Source organism: Sander vitreus, chromosome 24 (genome assembly GCF_031162955.1).
Source record: "Sander vitreus isolate 19-12246 chromosome 24, sanVit1, whole genome shotgun sequence".
Classification (NCBI taxonomy): Eukaryota; Metazoa; Chordata; class Actinopteri; order Perciformes; family Percidae; genus Sander; species Sander vitreus.
The window spans coordinates 11,071,339-11,091,724 of NC_135878.1; the positions used below are offsets into that span (position 1 = coordinate 11,071,339).

General features: G+C 39.8%; 1 protein-coding gene across 2 annotated transcripts in view; it reads left to right on the plus strand.

Moving 5' to 3' along the window:
• LOC144512721 (dystrophin-like) overlaps positions 1-20,386 on the plus strand; it is a 377,468-nt gene that overhangs the window by 63,024 nt on the left and 294,058 nt on the right. For both annotated transcript variants that reach the window (XM_078243603.1, XM_078243602.1), the window contains 3 exons: positions 50-231; positions 1,261-1,411; positions 10,454-10,573. In XM_078243603.1, coding sequence (XP_078099729.1) covers positions 50-231; positions 1,261-1,411; positions 10,454-10,573 — 453 coding nt within the window. The remainder of the gene's footprint in view (positions 1-49; positions 232-1,260; positions 1,412-10,453; positions 10,574-20,386) is intronic.

Below are 20,386 nucleotides of genomic sequence, written 5' to 3' on the forward strand. Positions count from 1 at the left end.
TGGAATCATTGTGAATATGTGTAAAATGTTTTGTTCTGTCTCTCACCAGGGGTACATGGTGGAGCTGACCACCCACCAAGGCAGCGTGGGGCGGGTCCTCCGGGCCGGCGCCGCCCTGCTGGGGGAGGGGAACCTGAGTGAAGAGGAGGACTCGGAAGTCAGGGAGCAGATGAACCTCCTGAACTCCCGGTGGGAGCACCTGAGAGTGGCTAGCATGGAGAGACAGAGCAGGTAGAAACTGCTGGATGGATTGCCAAGGAATTTGGTACAGATATTCATGTTTCTATCAGGATCGATTATGGCAACTTTGATCATCATGTCAAAATTTTGGATTTGTCCAATACTTTGGTTTATGACTAAATAAATGCAAAACTAATGACATTTCCATCAACTTCAGCTACCCTTTGTGTTCAGTGCTAATTAGCAAATGTTAGCATGCTATCACATTCAAATAAGATGGTGAACATTGTAAATTGACCCTGCTAAACATCAGCATGTTAGCATTGTCATTGTGAGAATGTTGCCATGCTGGTGTTAGCATTTAGTTCAAAGCACCACACTGCCTAGCATGGCTGTCAACTCTTAGTCTTGTTTATTGATTGGAGAGTTTATCACAATCTGAGAAACTTATGTATTACAAATATATGATGAAGACATAGAGGCAAAGGTCTTTAAGACAGATTTTGGAATATGAATCAGGAGACATTGAAAAAGGTCTAAGAACTTAGGGAGAAGTGTGACACAATGTATTCGCCCAATGAGAAATGCAGATGGTTTTACATGCTTCTTTTCAATATTAATTTAGGGCTATGAATACATTTTCATCTCTTTTTACACAATGAAGATCTCTACAGCAGCCAACATTCATGGATACAAAGAAAAGCAGCTATTCTAATTATGGTGAATCCAATGATAACTGACATTGAGCCAAATTTAATTAACTGTTCAGCTATCTTCTTTGATAATCTTGTTGATTCAAGCACAAAGCTGTGCAGACATGGCCTGGACTACCAAATACCACTTAGACAATACAGCAAAGGTATATTCTTAAGCAGGGGTAAATATAAGAACAGGATAGGTGGCTTTTATTATTCCTCCCAATTAAATCAGCAGTAGTGACTGTTTGGGGGATCAGCGTGTTTAACTAGAACTTCATCTGCCCTTCTGAACTGTTCCTGAACTAGAGTCTTTTTGATGATGGCTAACCCACACAGTATCAACATGCAATTGGCAGCTCACTGAATTGTCTCGCACCCTCAGACTCCACGAGGTCCTGATGGACCTGCAGCACCAGCAGTTGCAGCAGCTCACAAACTGGTTGGACGTAACAGAGGCACGGATTAAGAGGATGGGGGCCCAACCACTGGGTCCTGACCTGGAGGACGTCAAGCACCAAGTTGAAGAGCACAAGGTTGGCAGCTGCTGGCCTGAGCCCTGTCTTTCAATTGTGGCTTAGCAAGTCAAGTTTAATGTGATATTATCAAGCTAAAATTATCATGTTTATTGACTGTTTGCCAAGCTTTATACCCCTTAGTTACAAATGCTGAGTCTGTCAAACTTCCCTTTTTCGCAGGACACATATGCAGTTTACAATGTAAACAGTGGCAGATTTTCGTCAGAATTCTGTGTAATTTATTAAACAAATGGTGGCTAATTTCAAAAAACAAAATCAGGCTTTAATTTCTAGACAGATTTTGTCAACTGTGAGTCACTGGCTGATTTTATCAGCTCTAACTAGCCAGTAATTTAATCTAACATTAGGGTACTCAGTTGATTAAAACTCCAGCTGACATTTTATGTATCCAGCTGACTAGTTTGAAAACCAGAGCTCTGCAAAAGGCTTTTGAATATGCATTTGATGGCTACATACATATTATGAGAAATGTGAAAAGCAATTTGTTAAAGGTGTGAATTCACAATTACACTAGCGACAGGAAAGCTGATACTTATGCCCCTGTTTATTCCTTGACCCCATCTATTCAATATGTTTTCATGCAGATAGAATGAGAGCCTGTTGACATGTAATAACTACCAGGCAGATTATGAGACAGTGGGCAAAGATGCATAAAAGCCCCCCTATTGTACCTACCAGCCCCCAACCCTGCTGGTCTTTTAAGTGATGTTGGTTAGTCAACTGTTGATTGAAACCTTTCCCCCATACGTCAGTATTTTTCATGTTGGAGATGAGAGGCCAGGCCAACCCTAGACTTTTGGGAGCCCTAAGCAGAACTTGGTTTGGGGACACTCCACATTAGCCGCTTTCTGACCAAGTAGTTACAGGAAAGAAAGAAAGAAAGGGTTCTAGGTATTTTATGTTCTAGGAACTGCAAAAAATCCCTCCGGTCGGAAAGCGGCTGTTGTTACCACTTCACATGGCACTAAACCACCTTTGGTTTTGTAAATATTAGTTTAAGCACTCATAATGCACAACTATGCATGTAAAGACTAAAGTAAGAGCTAGCAGAAGCAACTTTAAGCAACTTAAACTTAGACTACATTAAAAGTTGCTTTAAACTTTTAATGTAGTCTGTCTTAACATAGACTACATAAAATACAGTATTTGTCTTTTACCCCCTAACAATGGTTCTCCTCATGGCCTTTTGCTTGATCTGGTTATAGTTTGATGCATATTTAAGTGTTACATACATAGAAAAAGGCTAAATTCCACCTGTCTTCGTTTGTCAGAATGTAGAAAGGATATGACACAACCAAAAGATGTGATACACAAGGTGACGAACATACACTTATTATTAATAACTAATATTGTGTAAAGTCTGTGCTCGTACTGGCTGAAGATCCAGCATCTCCTGACAAACTCGAACCAAAGCTTGTGCCTGTAAATTATAGATAACAATACTATTTATCAGCTGCAACAGACCCATTCAAACTGGCTCCCTCAGATTTCCTTTTATATATTTTCAAATATAAAATACTATTTATACTATGGCTTGACTGAATACTTTGTAGTTATTATTTACTGAGAGATGTGCATCCATATTGCCCAGAATGCCCAGCTAATCAATGTTTTAAATTTAATATTTAATCAATAGTTAATGTCAATCCATTGCATTCCATCTTGCATACAGTCCAGAGTTTCAATTAATGTAAACCTTGACTCAGAGACTAGATCATTGTCTTGTTTTAAAATGAATAGTGCCGTGCCTGTTCAAAACGCATAGCCTGTGATATTGCTGCTTGCAGCTTTCTCCAGAACCATTGTATTCTACCCCGAAATAATATAAAGAAGGCCCCCAAAGCAACTCAACTGTATAATACTGACTTACTGTGTACTTGTACTTCAGAGGAAAACATTGTACTACTACCTTTACCTGACAGAGAAATGTTACTGGTATGTTGGAGATGCTATTTTGCGATTTTACTCACAAAATATCACTAATAATTAACTAATTAATATATGATGCATCATTATTATTCTTTAAACTATTCAGCATTATATTAGAGTTGAACAGACAAGTCAATGTAAGTGCCATCCTTTCACTTTTCACTTGAAGTAAACATTTGAATGCAGGACTTGTACTATGCAGTAAATCAGAATCAGGATGGAGGATGGACTCAATGATGGCAGTGTAGAAGTGCACCATCATTGTCTTTGATAGGTTGAACTTCTTCCGCTGCCGCAGAAAGTACATCCTCTGTTGTGCTTTTTGATGAGGGAGCTGATAATAATAATAATAATAATAATAACTTGTGATACCTCAGAAAATAATAACTGTATATCCTAACAATAAGCCATATATAACTAAGGAGGTTAAAGACTGTATCAACCGCAAGAAATTGGCATTCAAGAACCAGGACAGAGCACAACTGAAAATTGTGCAGACAGAACTTAATCACTTGCTCAGGGAAGCCAGGAGGAGACATAAATAATTAATTTAAGAGAGTTTTACAGAAATGAACTTAAAAAAATGTATGGGACACGATGAAGGTAATTACTAATATGACGCCAGCTCGAAAATGCATCAGTACTTCTGACGACCTAAAAGCTAATGAACTGAATGCCTTCTATCTGAGATTTGAATCTCGGGACTTCTCCTCTGAATGGAATAATGTTTTAGAGACAATTTATGTCACAGAGCAGGACGCAAGGCTGGTGATAGACCCTCAGGAGGTCAGATTGCTTTTTAAAAACTTATGTACTAAGAAGGCCACTGGACCAGATGGAATATCTGCATTCCTGTTAAAGACATGTGCAGAGGAGCTTACACCTGCATGGTGCCTAATCTTTCAAAAATCAGTAGACTCACATGCCATACCCACCTTGTAGAAGAAATCAGTAATGACACCTGTACCTAAAAAACCTTGCCCAAAGGTGAATAATGATTTCAGGCCTGTGGCACTGACATACATCCAATGAAATGTCTTGAGAGGATAATGGTCACATTTCTTAAGCAAGATATTGGTGTGCTTTTAGATCCTTTTCAGTTTGCTTATAGGCAGGGGCGTGGCACAGATGATGCTATTAACAGCATTTCACATCTGGTTAGTAAACACCTTGAGGACCCCAAGGCCTATGCACGCATTTTGTTTGTTGATTTCAGTTCAGCTTTTAACACTCTGCAGCCTCACATGCTCATCCAGAAACTGAAACACATGAATGTTAATTATTTTATTCTCAACTGGTATTTTTCCTTTTTAACAAACCGTATTCAACAGGTCAGAGTGAATAATGCTCTCACGGAGCCCAGGCCAATCGACACTTGCGCCCCTCAAGGCTGTGTCAGCTCTCCAGTCCTCTTTACATTGTATACTAACGACTGCAATAGACTCCACACTGACAATTATATTATTAAATTATCAGATGATACAGCAATCCTCTGCCTTATGCACAAAGATAGAAGCCCAGCAGTGTATCATACTGAAATTGAGGAATTTGTCCAGTGGTGCGACAACAACTTGTGCTAAATGCAGCCAAAACTGAGGAGATGGTGTTTGACCCAAAGGCTATAGGTGACACCAGGCCTGTAGTGATCAACAACTTACCCATTACCCAGGTTAGCTCTTACAAGTACCTTGGTGTACATATCGATAACGCACTTAGCTGGAAGGTCCACGTGAACACTCTCTGTTCCAGACTTCAACAGAGGATGCATTTTCTACGAAGACTTAGAGTGTATGGAGTCGAGCAAAAAATTGTTGTTTTTCTATCTTGCAATACTAGAGAGTATTCTAAGATACATTACAGTCCAAATCACAGATTGCCCGTCAGGTACAGACAGCTATGAAGATTATGGGGGTCAAAAACCATTTGTCCCCCCAGACAATTTATGAGCAGTCGGTTATCAGACAGGCACAAAAAATAATTTCCGACCCGACTCACATACTTCACCCAGAATTTCAGCTTTTACCCTCGGGTAGAAGATTCAGGGTTCCTAGATGCAGGCTAAACCGACATAAACACTCATTTGTGCCTATGTCCGTTAAGCTTCTCAACACCAACATGCAGGCTGACTGGGTTGTGCCCTACTGCATGGGCTATGTGGAAATGTGTCATTTGTGCAATATGTAGGCTATTGGGTTGTGCAATATGTTAGTTATGCAATATGTAGACTATTTGGGGTTGTGCATCATGTCATTGTGCAATACGTTAGGCTATTGGGGGTTATGCAATATGTTAGTTGTGCAATACGTAGTTTATTGAGGTTGTGCATTGTCAGTGCATTATGTAAATTGTGCGATACGTAGGCTATTGGGGTTGTGCAATATGTCAGTACATTGTGTACATTGTGTAATTTGAGCAATATGTAGGTTATTAGGGTTGGGCAATACGTTAGCTGTGCAATATTGTACTGTGCAAGGGCTGAGCCACACTTATTGCGGAGAATACAGCCGACGGGGTTGTTCGATGGGAAGTGCCAATGAGGGGAGTAGTTAATGTGCTTACTATATGTATACGGAAGCATGTTTGTGTTGCATGGGAGTATGTGTTGAGAGATACTTGTATTTTTGTGTTGTTTTTTTGTTGTTGTTTTTTCTGTGTTGTCTTTGTGGCGCTGCGGAATGGACAGAGTCCAAAACAAATTTCCCCTCGGGGACAATAAAATATATCTTATCTTATAACTTGTATTTATATAGCACCTTTCATGAAACCTAAGGACACTTTACAGAATTACTGTGGCTAAGCTAAAGGAGGTTGTAGACAGGTGGTGTTTCATGAGTTCTTAAATGTCTAGGGATGTAGCATTTCAGATATCTGCAGGCAGGGTGTTCCAGAGGGATGGGGATGCAACACTAAAGGCTCTGTCTCTGAAGGTACAGAGTCTGGTGTGGGGAATGGAGAGCAGGCCAGCCTCTGAGGACCGCAGGTTTCGGTGTGGGGTGTATGGATGGAGAAGGTCGGAGAGGTACTGTGGGGCCAAGGCATGGAGGGATTTGTAATTGAGAAGGAGGATTTTATATGTGATGCAGGATTTAATTATTACACCTGTTCTTGCCTCCCTTCATTGGCTACCGGTTTGCTTTAGAATACATTTTAAGATTCTGTTGTTTTTTTTTAAATCTCTTTATGGTCAAGCCCCAGCTTATATCGCTGAACTACTGAAGCCGCACGCTCCTCTGAGGTCATTAAGGTCTGCTGACCAAGTACTCTTTGTTGTCCCTTGAACACGACTCAAAAATAGGGGAAATCAAGCATTCTCAGTTGTGGCCCCAAGGCTGTGGAATGAATTGCCTCTGCATGTCAGATTGGCCCCTCAACCTTCACATTTTTACTTTTACACTTTTATTCATTGGACTTTAAACCTACTTGAGAGTTGTATTCTGCATTTTCATTTTGTAGTTTACTTGTTTTAAATGTCCGTTTTTGTTACTCATGTGTTTATAATCTGTCCGAAATTATGTCAATGTCCAGCACTTTGGTCAACCTGGTTGTTTTAAATGTGCTTTACAAATAAAGTTGGATTGGATTGGATTAATTGGTAATTAGTGAAGGTGGATGAGGGTTGGGGTGATGTGCTGCCAGGTCTTGGTGTGGGTGAGGACCCTGATGGCAGAGTTTTGTGGAAACTGAGACCATGTTGCCTGATAATCTGACCAAGGGGGAGCATGTAGATGGTGAAGAGCATGGGTCCAAGCACAGAGCCTTGAGGCACGCCTTGGTTGAGGGGAGCTGGATCGGAGCGGGAGTTGTTAATGGTGACAAATTGCTTTCTGTGTGAGAGGTAAGACTGAAACCAGGAGAGAGCTGTGCCAGTGTGTGACGAAGGCCCTGTCACTTTTGGATGACACATGGTAAACCTACTCAGGGCACCAAGCACCCAGACAATTAATTTGCAGTCACACTTTTATACATATCATTCAGTAAAACACTGTTGGAAAAAACACCACATTACATTAGTTTAGTTTAGTCAGTTCAGTTTATTCATTTAAGTAATTTCTATTTTACAACAAACTATGTTACTTAACCATTATTTTTGAACTCTCTCTCCTCTCCAGTCCCTGGGTCTGAACCAGAGCTGAGGCAATGTGCTGCTTCATATAGGGCCTACAGCCGTCACACTCAGGAGTGCTGATGGTGGGAGATACCATATATCTGGGTCATAGGTGAGGGTAGATTTTCTAGTTGAAAATGTGTATAAGTTTTTGTGTTTTCTAAAGTTAGTTGAGTGGAAAATGATTTGTTCAATAGTCTGTTATTTGTTTATGGTAGAAACTAGCAGTGACATGAATGTCTAAATGTTAACATAATTGAAGCAATTAAGAGTGGTTTGGTCTAGTGGGAGGGGCTTAACATATATCTTAACATATATAAACCTCTGGCCACCTAAGCATGGAGTTCAGTCTGAGGGTGGCTACAATCCAGACAGGTGATGTGCACACAGCAGGAGTTGCTGATGGATAAGGTCCACTTTAGCCTGGAAGAAATTCAGGAACTTGCTGCAACAATCAAGTTCACCGGGAGGTTGGTGGGAGTCAATGGGGCGTAGCAGGTGGTTAATAGTGGAAAACAGCATTCTGGGGTGGTTTGGCTGGTTGCCAATGAGGGTGGTGTAATAATTTGTCTTGGCCTTGTAAAGAGCTTCTTTGTAGGAGCTCACATGTTCTTTGTAGGCCTCCAGGTGGACAGTGAGGTCAGTTCTTTTATAAAGTCTCTCCAGTCTGCGACCAGAGGCTTTCATGGAGCGAAGTTCAGCGGTGTACCAAGGAGATGAACAGCTGAAGGAGACAGTATGGGTTTTAAAGGGGTGAGAAAGTCTAGGCTCAGAGGCAGAGCAGTGTTGTAGTGGGCTAGGGAGAGAGGTGGGGATAGATGGATGGATGGATGGACTGTATGTCCTTTCGGTGTATTACAGCCAGCCCACCACCACGGCCCTTGGAGCGGGGCTTCTGGATGTAAACATAGCTGGGTGGGGTGGCTGGGTTTATTGTCATGTAATCCTCTTGATTTTGCCAGGTTTCAGTTAAGCAGAGAAAGTCTTTTCTTTTCTGTAATGATGTCATGAATAAGAAGAGGGGGTGGGAGGAATGTCACTGTCAACACATACTAAAGGTCTTCGGTTACCAGACTGCATGTGTGGTTGTTGTAATGTTCAGCTCCTACTTGAGGTCCTGGTAGATGATGGAGCCCAGGAAGCAGAAGGACTCCACAGTGTTGACTGTGTTTTTGAGTACCTATTTTACCATTGCAGATACCAACATTGACAACTCAAAAATATTTTAGTCCAGTTTTAGTCGATGAAGTCATTACATTTTAGTTAAGCTTAAGTCATTACTTTTAGTAAAAATGTTTTCTCCCGAAATTCTTGCAGCTATTTTTTAATTTAGTCTTATTCCTGTGTCAACTATCCTTTTAGATTCTATTTAACATTTCAGTTAATCTAGTCTTGCCAAAATCAATAGTATTGTCATTTTAGTCAAACTGATTTAACATAAACACAAGATTTTATCTGATATATCTCATCATTATCTGATGACAACACAGTGTGCCTACAGACACTTCACTTGTTCAACTGACTTTAGCAGTTTAGATAACAGACACCTAACTGTCCTACTGTAATTACAGACGTGTGAAATAAGCACAGGCACTCGACTGTCCTGCTGTTATACAGACTTGAACTGGAAAATGGGCTCCGATTGGCTAAATTACCACCAATCGTATATTGCTGTACAATTTTACGCCAAGAGTGAGGACAGACACCAAACACAACGTGCTGACATTCACTTGGAAATCATAGGTTTGCCAAATAAATAAACATAGCGGACTCACTATTTATTTTGTGTCCTACTTTTTTCTGTTGTTTTTGCAACCATTTCCCCTGCTGCACACTAGAATATAATTTTGACTGGGATTGCAACCATTGGAGAAAACATTTTGAGAAAATGGAGGCTTTCAGAGAAGCTTTGAAAATGGAATCCTGTTGCCAGCAGTGAGGGGAATAATCAATTTGGTAGTTTTTAGTGAAGGCTCTTGTTTCAGTACTGTGTGTATACAGATAGAAAAATGGAAACTTGTAGAAACTGGAGTGTTTCTCACTGACCTCTAATGAAATGTGGCTGTGGTTTGCTTTGATAGCTATAGACAAAAGTTTGTACTTCTTCTCTTCTTTAAATTCAGGGTTTACAATAACATTTATTTATTTATTTATTTATTGTGCCAAAGGGGATCTTAATGATCCTAATTCTAAAGATCCTAATTCAAATTTGTCCATGTGTTGCTTGTCGTACACAATCCAACATTTTTAAAAATGTTCTAAACAACAATACACATCAATCTATTCCACTGATTAAACTATGAGAAAAGAATACATTTTCTAAAGAAATTGTACATGTGCGCTGCTGAAATGCGAAGTTAAAACAGCTCAATTAAAATACTGAAAGAAGTTGAAGTCGCAGTAAAAAAAATTGAAATGGCAGTTTAAATGGAAGGGCTGGATGAAGTTCAAGTGTCAATTTAAGTGTGAACGGTGAACAAAGTTGAATCATCAGTTTAAATAAGTGCAGAAAGAAGATTAAGTTGAAGCAATAAAAGGATTTGAAATGTCCAGTGCAAGTGATAAATTCATCTGGAAGACTCAGTTGAGCATCTAATTTAAATTAGTGTTTGTCTTTTGAAGAGCTGGAGCTTTAAGCTTGAGAATGAAGTTATATATAATAAAGGGGTTAAAGAGGAGATGTAAAGGTCTAAAGATGGGCGGAATTTTCAAACTTTAAAACACTCTTAAAATGGGCTAAAAAGTTGACATTTAAAAAGTATAAAATGTCAGATGTCCCAAATGAGTTGAACATTTTAAAGTTAGAATTATGATAGCCTAAATATCTGCCTCAAAAAGAAACTTTCAATCCATAGTGATAACTGGTAATTGTTCTGTTTACCAGCTGTGTTTAGGGAATTTAGTTTAAACATTGCTTTGTTCTGAGGTCCTGTGGTCTTGCTGCCAGCCACATTTTGTCATTAAGTCACCGTCATTAAAACTGTGGGTGTGTTCCTGTGTTGCAGCTCCTCCAGGAGGACCTGGAGCTGGAGCAGGTGAGGGTGAACTCTCTGACCCACATGGTGGTAGTGGTGGACGAGACCAGCGGAGACAGCGCCACTGCTGTTTTGGAGAGCAAACTTCAGGTAAGGACACACATTGTCACCAACACTAAAATCTGTGTTAAAGATGAACACACTTTGCCAATCACACAGAGCATTGGCAAAATTTTGTAGGAAGACAAATACAAAATTCTCTCAATCTCCCTCTCAATGGGCTCAGCTGTCCTGTTTTTGTCCTGGTTTTGCGCAGTAATTAGATCTTGCCACCAAGATGTGCTTGTTCTGTATGTGTGTGTTGCAGCTTTCTGCAAAATTTGTTTACTCTATAAGTTATCATCACACAGACTCTAGCCAGGAGCCAGACTTTGCCGCTTGTTTGTGCAGCTAATTCTCCACGCTTGTCTTAGTATGTGATGTGTGGGCCTTAGTTCCCCTTATTAACTCCCATACACTGCAAACAATGAAGCTGAAATCTATTAAAACTACAACTGGTGATTTCCACTGCTTTCTAAAAACTTTTTTTTCTAAAAAAGATATTAAAATGTCCAGAGACTGGGATTTCAGTTTGTTAGACCATTAGTGTTTTCATAGCCTCTGCAAGCTATTTTACATGTAGTGCAAAATTTAACGGAATTTCCAGAAAAAAATTAATTTACACTAATATCTATCTAATAAAGCGAGACATACTGTATCTGTATGTATGTATGTATGTATGTATGTGTGTCCATCTTTGGAGGGAACCTGCACGTCACACGCAGACGCCACCCGGGGGGTACCGCCTTTGACTCCAGTACAGTTTTTCCTGCTTCCAACGTTACATCCAGTGTTATATGATTCCTGGATATACAAAACTAACTTTTCTTCACTTTCCTGGAGCACGAATGGATAGCTGAAAGCAACATCGTGACTGTTTTGTGGAATAAGGTTGGGGGGGAAAAGGCGCTATGTAACACTGGCTTTCAGTGTCTATTATTTAACTAAGAGTAAACTCAATAAAAAGGAAACACTAAATAGGCTATCAAATTAAATGAGTTGATATTTGTGAACTAAATCGTATTAAATTGCTGTGAGCTTTAGCCTACATTCACCACTTCTAAACAGAGGCAGAACATAATGTAATCTCGGAGATTATTCCTTCACAGCGCTGTGCAATGCGAGAAAATCTCAGAGGCAGGCAGACACAGCCGTTTTCCTCATACTTACCCTGGGTCGGGTTAAGTCTACTGCTAACTTACAACACCGTCGGCAAAATACCCCAGCGAATCAAATCCCCTACTTCACCGTTAACCGTCAAGCCACTAAACCTGTATGGAAATTAACACCTCTGCTAAAGTGTTACATTCGTTAACGATCATACGACACGAGACAACACCGTCTCGCTCTCTCTCTCTCTCTCTCTCTCTCTCTCTCTCTCTATGTAGCTTGTATTCAATGTATTAAGCAATTACAATGCAGAATACACATTGGTTGTGCTGCATGCAAAGTATAATTACACAACAACATCAATAACATCATTATAAACCTAATGCAACTTTGTGCTTGACTTTCTTGAGGTTTGCTGGCGTTTTTTTCCTGCATTGCGGTTTATTACTAAATACAAGAGAGATAAATAGATGAGAGAGATCAGTGTGTGTCCAAATGTACAAATGCAAATAGAAAGTGCCCTCCCTTTTTTTCCCTGCTGTTGAACTGTCACTTGATTAATTACAGGCCATTCATTTCGTTAACGATCATATGACACTCTCTCTCTCTCTCTCTCTGCACACACACACACACACACACACACACACACACACACACACACACACACACACACACACACACACACAGTCCGGTCCTGGTGGTTAATTAACGCAGATAGGTGCTGATTAGCTCTCAAAAACGGGCCAGGTGGGTAGCACACTGCCAAGAGTCCATAAGGCTAATGTCTGATTACTCCACATTTTCATTGTGATATTTGTGATAACATTCTGAATCTGCAGTGTTCTCTGTCAGGTAAATGTAGTAGTACAATGTCTCCTCTGATGTAGATGTAGCCTACACTGTAAGTCAGTAGGCTATACAGTGGAGGTGCATATTAAGAGATTTAGGGTCCTTCTGTAAGTAATTTGGGTTACAATTTGGTTTTGAAGAATTCTACAAGCACCAATACCCCAGGCCAAGCAATCGGCCCGTTCCAAACAGGCACATTTTCAACAGGCAATGTACTAGTATTGTCAAAGACACAAGGCTGTTGCGAGTATCTTGTATTCAATATATTAAGCAATTACAATGCAGAATACACATTGGTTGTGCTGCATGCAAAGTGTAATTACACAACAACATCAATAACATCATTATAAACCTAATAATAATGTAATTTTTCAGCATTGCGGTCAAGGACGGACTGGGGCTAAAAAAAAGCCCTGGACTTTCTCCCAAATAGGCCCATCATCCGGCCATTCTCCCCTAGCCGTGCGCGACAGACGAGAGTGGTGGAGGAAGTAAAAGTACAAATAACCAAAGATGTATTTACTTTAGTAAAAGTAGAAGTACAACAATGACAACCCTACTTAAGTAAAAATTAAAAAGTACCTGATTTTAAATGTACTTTAAGTATTAAAAGTAAAAGTACTTGCATAATGATGTATTCTCTTAATGTCTATATTCTAATAATTTAAAAAAACAGTAGGCCTATGGGCTGTGGCATTTTAATTAAGTTAGTCTTAGGTTAATGTAATTGTGCTTACCATCTGTGGCCCAGTTTACATTCTGACTTACAATTCTGGTTATCTATCAGGGTGATCTGCATGAAGCTCAACTTTGCATTATTTCCCACGGGACAGTGAATGCTGCACACATTTATGTGTGACGGTCAGGAAGACATTTTGGCAGGGAGAAAAACTGATCAGAAAATGTAACGAAAATGTAACGAAAAGTTGTAGAAATGTAGTGAAGTAGAAAGTATAGATAATTGCTGCAAAATGTAACGAAGTAAAAGTCAAAAGTATGCACTATTGATTGTACTTAAGTAAAGTACAGATACGTGAAAAATGTACTTAAGTACAGTAACCACATTACATACATTCCACCACTGGTGACAGACACTAGCCAGGATGTCCTGATACTATGCCACAATACTGTAGCCTGGCAGACAAGGTATTCACAACAAGTAACATCTCAAAACCAATGATGATAATTGGGGTTGTGTTTATTAATGAAAATAAAAACAAAACATGTACAATGCCATTACATCTGCATTGAAAATAAAATACAAATAATGAAATGTCACTGGCTACAGAAACCCCAAATTACACAAACTTGTAATTATAAAACAGTACAGAGTATTACTGACAACACTTTCAGAGATAAAGTAGGCTACTTGCTGTACCTGAACATGGGGATTAGATATTCTGTAGGCCTATACCAAAACTACACTGAGTGTTAGTTACTACACTGTCATATTAGCTATTATTGATGATATAATATGTGTTGCTTTGTGTTAAAGAATTAGCATTGAATAACCTATTTAATATTTTGTCAATGTCATATTACACTTTTGATTCATATTAAGGCTGTGAAATGATGAAAATGACTAGGCCCAATCAATTTTATCTGTGAAGCTTTCACAAACAACCAGTTCTTTGCCAGTTCCACAATAGTAAACGCAAATATGAAAGACAAGGAAAAACTGCACTCTGATGGAAGACAGACAGAAAGTGCAAGGTAGGATTTTTTGGTTAAACTTTTGGTTAAATTTGGTGAATTATTTACCCCCTTTCCCTGTTTGTTAGCCCGTTTAGAGTGGTGGTGGTAGAGTTAATTCAATACCATATGCTAGCAGCAAAAGTGAGCTCACTACAACCTCTCATATACAACAAAGTGAAATCGCGGTCAACTCGCGATTAATTTCGAATGCGTTTAATGTTTCAAATTAACCTAACAGAAATTATTAAACACGTTAAGTTTGACAGAACTAAATGGCATGATAATTTTCATAATCATGATGCACACCTATGTTGATCGGTGACAATGCAATTCGCTAAAATAGGGATAAAGGCAACCTATAATGTGTCACTTACCAGTACCTCTTGCTGATGTGCATTTTGCTGCATCAGTCTCGAGAGACTTGGCCCTCTTTTCTCCAAGGAATCCAAGGATTATAGAAGTTATCTCATGTTAATGTTTTCTGCTTCATTAGAGTCTATTGTAAGGAAAAAGCTTAACGTGGTTTAATGTACCTAAACAACGATCAATCATCACCAAAATTCTCTCTCATATTGCCCCTCATAACCACTGAAAACTGTCAAAACATCTAACCCAAAGTCCTATTTTTAAGGACGTTATCTGACATTAAGTGTTTCTGCTGCAGGGCAGCGGAGCGGCTGGGGGTTGACTCTCCATGGTTCTCATATACTTTATAAGTCCTAATGTGAAAAAACATAACGTGGTTTAATGTACCTAAACAGCGATCAATTATCACCAAGATTCACCAAAGTCCTATTATTATGGACGTTAGCTGACATTAAGCGTTTCTGCTCCATTAAGTGGAAAAATCTTAAAGTAAAAAAGCTTAACGTGAAAAAGCTTAACGTGGTTTAATGTACCTAAACAACAATCAATTATCACCCAAATTCTCTCATATTGCTCCTCATAACCACTGAAAGCTGTCAAAAAATCTAACCCAAAGTCCTATTATTATGGACGTTAGCTGACATTAAGCGTTTCTGCTCCATTAAGTGGAAAAAGCTTAAAGTGAAAAAGCTTAACGTGGTTTAATGTACCTAAACAACAATCAATTATCACCCAAATTCTCTCATATTGATCCTCATAACCACTGAAAGCTGTCAAAAGATCTAACCCAAAGTCCTATTATTATGGACGTTAGCTTTTTAGCTTTTCACGTTAAGCTTTTTTCCCTTAATGGAGCAGAAACGCTTAATGTCAGCTAACGTCCATAATAATAGGACTTTGGGTTAGATTTTTTGACAGTTTTCAGTGGTTATGAGGAGCAATATGAGAGAGAATTTTGGTGATAATTGATCACTGTTTAGGTACATTAGACTACGTCAAGCTTTTTCATGTAAAGCTTTTTCACGTTAAGCTTTTTTCCCTTAATGGAGCAGAAACGCTTAATGTCAGCTAACGTCCATAATAATAGGACTTTGGGTGACATTTTTTGACAGTTTTCAGCGGTTATGAGGAGCAATATGAGAGAGAATTTTGGTGATAATTGATCGCTGTTTAGGTACATTAAACTACGTTAAGCTTTTTCCTTACTATATCTCTTAATGAAGCAGAAACGCTTAATGTCAGCTAACGTACATAATAATAGGACGTTGGGTTAAATTTTTTGACAGTTTTCAGTAGTTATGAGGAGCAATATGAGAGAGAATTTTGGTGATAATTGATCGCTGTCTAGGTACATTAAACCACGTTAAGCTTTTTCACGTTAAGCGTTTTAGAATGTCCCACCATTGACACGTCTAATAATGTTGGCCTATCTGCCAGCGATTTGATTTCGCCCTGCAGTAGGCCTACTCTTCTTCCTCAGTTTTTATTTTTTTTTTTACACGTAGGATATAAGTGATCGAATTAGCACCCCCTGCTGTTGGCTGTTAATATCGCTTTATTAGACTTTTTATGTGCCGACGGCCGTCAAACGCACAGATTGTCAATCCGTCCCTGATTGTGGTTTATTACTAAATACAAGAGAGATAAATAAATGAGAGAGAGAACAGTGTGTGTCCGAATGTACAAATGCAAATATAAAGTGCCTTCCCTGTTTTCCCTGCTGTTGAACTTTATTACTGTATGTCACTTTATTAATTACAGGCCATTCATTTTAAGATTAACCTGCTGAGCCTCTCTCTCCTAGTCTGTCTTTACCCGCTCGCTTGTCTTTCACTTTTCTGCATCTCATTGTCTTTTCATTTCCTCTCCTCCCTCACTGCCCTCTCTTCTCTCTGTCACTCTGATGACTTTGTTCTGTGGACACACAGTGGGTTTTGTCTATGCCAGTTAAATGGAACAGAAAAGTGTCTCTCCCATTTTACTCAGCTAACAGCCAGCTGCCAATATGCCAATACAATGGCACAGCCTCTCTGTGTGTGGAAAGAAGGAAAGAGCAAATTGAATATTTAATGTTGAAAGTAAGATTCCACAGAATTTATAGCAGCTTCTCTCCCATTGTGTTTGAATGGGTGAATGAGAAGGAAATTATAAGGCACTTTGTCTGTTAAGGTAGAAATGTGCTATCAGTGCAGTCTATTTACCATATTTTACTTTGAAAAACAGCGGAATTCATGTGGCGAAAGCCTCTCTTTGAAAAGTTCAAAATGGTGCAATTTTAAAGTATAAAGTAGACTACATTTTTAAAGTAAAATGTTGAATTTTCTTATAGGGATGCACTGAATGTTGAATGTCCAAAAATAGCAAAAGAAAAGCTTTCGGTGTTCGGCTCAATGGCTCAACCAGGGTTATACCCAGGTTGACTATGTGTTTGAATGGGTTAACCCTCCTCGATCTACTCGGCTTCGTGACCCAGGTTGCCAGGTGGATTAGATCAGGGTAGGACTAGGGTCGATTTCAATGTGAATTGCGCACGACCTGGGTCACTACCAGCTGGGGCGGGACGAATTATGTGATTGGTTGGAAATGACGTGGGGCAGTTGTCACCGTTCGCCGCACACAAAAACAACATAAATTTGGTCTCACTGTGCTTTACTGGGTTTTCACCATAGACAGTATAAAACTAGGATTTTAGCAGACAACCCTGGGCCAACCCTAGTCAGTGGTCCAGGGTTGGGCCATGGTTGTCTGATCAGTGTTCAACCCTTCTTTTGGAAATTCAAACCAAGCCAGTCAACATGGGTATATCCCTGGTCATGACAATTCAGACAAGACAGACTGATTTGTCCTCTGCATATTTTATCGCAGCAGCTGGACAAGGAGGTTACTCTAGTATTGATTTTTGACTATTTTAAGATGAGAGGAGAACATCCTGTTTGATTTCATTTAAAACTAAAGTTGGGCTTTGCTGTTGGCTTCCCAAGTCATTTTTTAAAAAAGAAAGAGCGAAACGAGAGATTCGCACTACACAGCAGCCACACTGAACTGCAGTCTGCAGACAGGTGTCTGGCAGTGCCGAGAGAATTAAACTTAACTTTTCATACCTTTACATTCTAACGCTGGGTTTTTACAGGCAGTTTTGCCTGTCAAACTCTGTTATCGCACTGCAAAAGTTGACTCCGGAATCAACTTTCGAGACCGGGGCAGACTATTGAACATCAGGGCACTCACTGACTGTTCGGAAATGAATTAATGAATCGTTTCGCTCTGCTGTTGAAGCTGCGTGTGAACATCTTAGTTGTATACAGTCTATGGTGAAAACCCAGCGCAAAGCACAGTGAGACATAGGCGGTGACCGGTGACAAATGCCCCACTGTCATTTCCAACCAATCGCATAATTTGTCCCACCACGGCTAGTAGTGACACAGGTCGTTCGCAATTCATATTGAAATTGACCCTAGTCCTACCCTTGATTCAACCCACCTGGCGACTGAGTATGTACTTGGTCATCTGTGTATTCAAACACACAGATGACCTAGGTATAATCCTGGTTGAGCCATTGGTGTAAGAAGGTTATAAGTGAATAGACCAAATGATTTTACCAAACAATGACGTTTTTGATGACACGATCAAATAGCAACCAGCGTAGAGTGAGAGGCGTGCATGCTTTATAAATGCGGCAAACATGTCGCAGTGTGGAAGCACTGTCAAAACAACAGGGGCCGCTAGTGAGATGGGGACAGAGTATATGTGTTTTCTGAGCTCCTTGTGGTGCAAAAAGAGCCATGATTTGAACGCCAGACTCTTTACAGTTACTGAAAAGTGGTCTTATTTGTTCGCGCTACTAAAAAGGGGAATATTAGCATGTTCGGTAAAACTGCACGAGGTGGGAAAGGACCGACTCGATGGCTAGCTAAAGCAGCTAGCCAGGATTAAGGAACAATAAAACTTCATACATGCCGCTCGCTGAGAGGAAGGACGATGTTGAGAGCTCCCACTTATTTGGCTGAAAATGTCAAACTACTTCTGCAGTCTTTTAACGAGTGGTTTGATAAGTCCAAGCACAGTTTCCCGAGGCTGTCAACCACCGAAAATGTGACTGCAGACCACGAACTGTGGATCCATGCCATGGAAACCTTGGTTGCTGACCTACAGCACGAAAACAAACAGCTGCAAACCAAGCTTTCAGATGGGAGATTCCGGCACAACAACATGAAGACTGATGGCATCCCAGAAGGCGAGGAGAACGGAAGGCCAACTGCGCTTGCTATCTTTGCTCTACAGGAACTTTTGAGTTATCACAAGCTGCTCTGCATTTAGCAATGCTGGTTGCTAAGAAGCTCATTCTCCTGTCTTGGAAGTGTACCCATCCACCCTGTTTTAAACAGTGGCCCTCCTGTTGTCCTCAGGTCAAATCTGACCCATTTTCAAAAAGTTTCTAATTCAGAAATGTGGGTTTCTTTAAACCAAATTTTAAAACAAAATAACGTGGATGGTTCCATACAATGCTCTTCACAAGTTAAATAAATGATCAGTTCACTACTTTCATTGAATTTGGGTGTTTTCTTCAGTTTTATAACATCTTTTTTACATTTTGACCCAGAAAAACAAATAGTTGCAGGTCGACGGGGAAGACAACACAAGGGTTAAGAAATGGTGTCTATTATACAGATGGAAAGACTGCGCCTGCTCTCCTTGCATGACCACACACTCACTGACGTCAACTCACTCAACGCACCTGCCATTCTCGCTCTAACCTACGCTACTCTCTTCTTCATCTTCTTTATGGTGTGCAGGTCTGCCTTATGAAGTGTCTGAAAAAAGTGCTCCCTCTGGGTATTATGTTCCTTGCAATGAATTAGAATGTGCTCAACAGTTTCTGGCAGGTTACAGTATGTGCATTTTCCAGTTGAATACTTAAGACCTGTATGACCAATTCAATTCTGAGATGAGTAATGATATTTTCTTCTCTACGTTTAAAGCCTACCGTCCTCCCATCACCAACATGTTTTTGTATATTGCAAAGATGCCTTCCTGTTTTACTAATGTCCCAATACTCCTGCCATGCCGTTTGTGATGAATGTTTTGACTTCAGCTTTGCTTAGTGGAACCTGTAGGTCTACATATGTAATCTTAAGTGCTTGTTTTGCAAGAATATCCACCTTCTCGTTTTCCTCCACACCAACATGGGCAGGAACCCAAATTAAACTTGTAAATATGCCCTTAATTTGCATTCTGTACAATATAAGAATATTTCATTGATAATATCCTTTTTAAATGATGATATACCTGAGCAAATGCTAGATAGTGCTGAAAAACTGTCAGATGCAATAACAGTATTGGGTATTTCCTTCTCCTCTATCCACTGTAATGCCAGTAACACTGCCATCAACTCTGTAGTGTATACTGATAAATTGTCTGATAACCTTTTCTTTATTGATGTATCACTCACTGGGATATACACTGCTGCACCTGCACACCATTTGTCTGTCCATCCAAAACTCATGAAATGTGACTCATTGTGTTCCCAGCATTCTGTTAAAAATGCTCTTTGCAGAATGTGAATCACAATGCCCCTGGAGATTAACCCAGTATGCCAGCATTAACTTGACCTGTCTTATTCTCAAAGGCATCTCTCCCATTTCCACCTGCATTGCTGAAACTAGAGTTTTAAAAGACTTACTACAAGTTATGGGTGCAATTTTAAGCCGTCTTGTAAAACGTCGCCACGGACAGTTTGAATCCCCATTTTCTTGTCCATCCCTCCACTGCAGCTTGAACTTTTCTATTCACAAATGCTACATTGCGGCCTCTTATCCACAAAGCTCCGTCATCCACACCTTGATC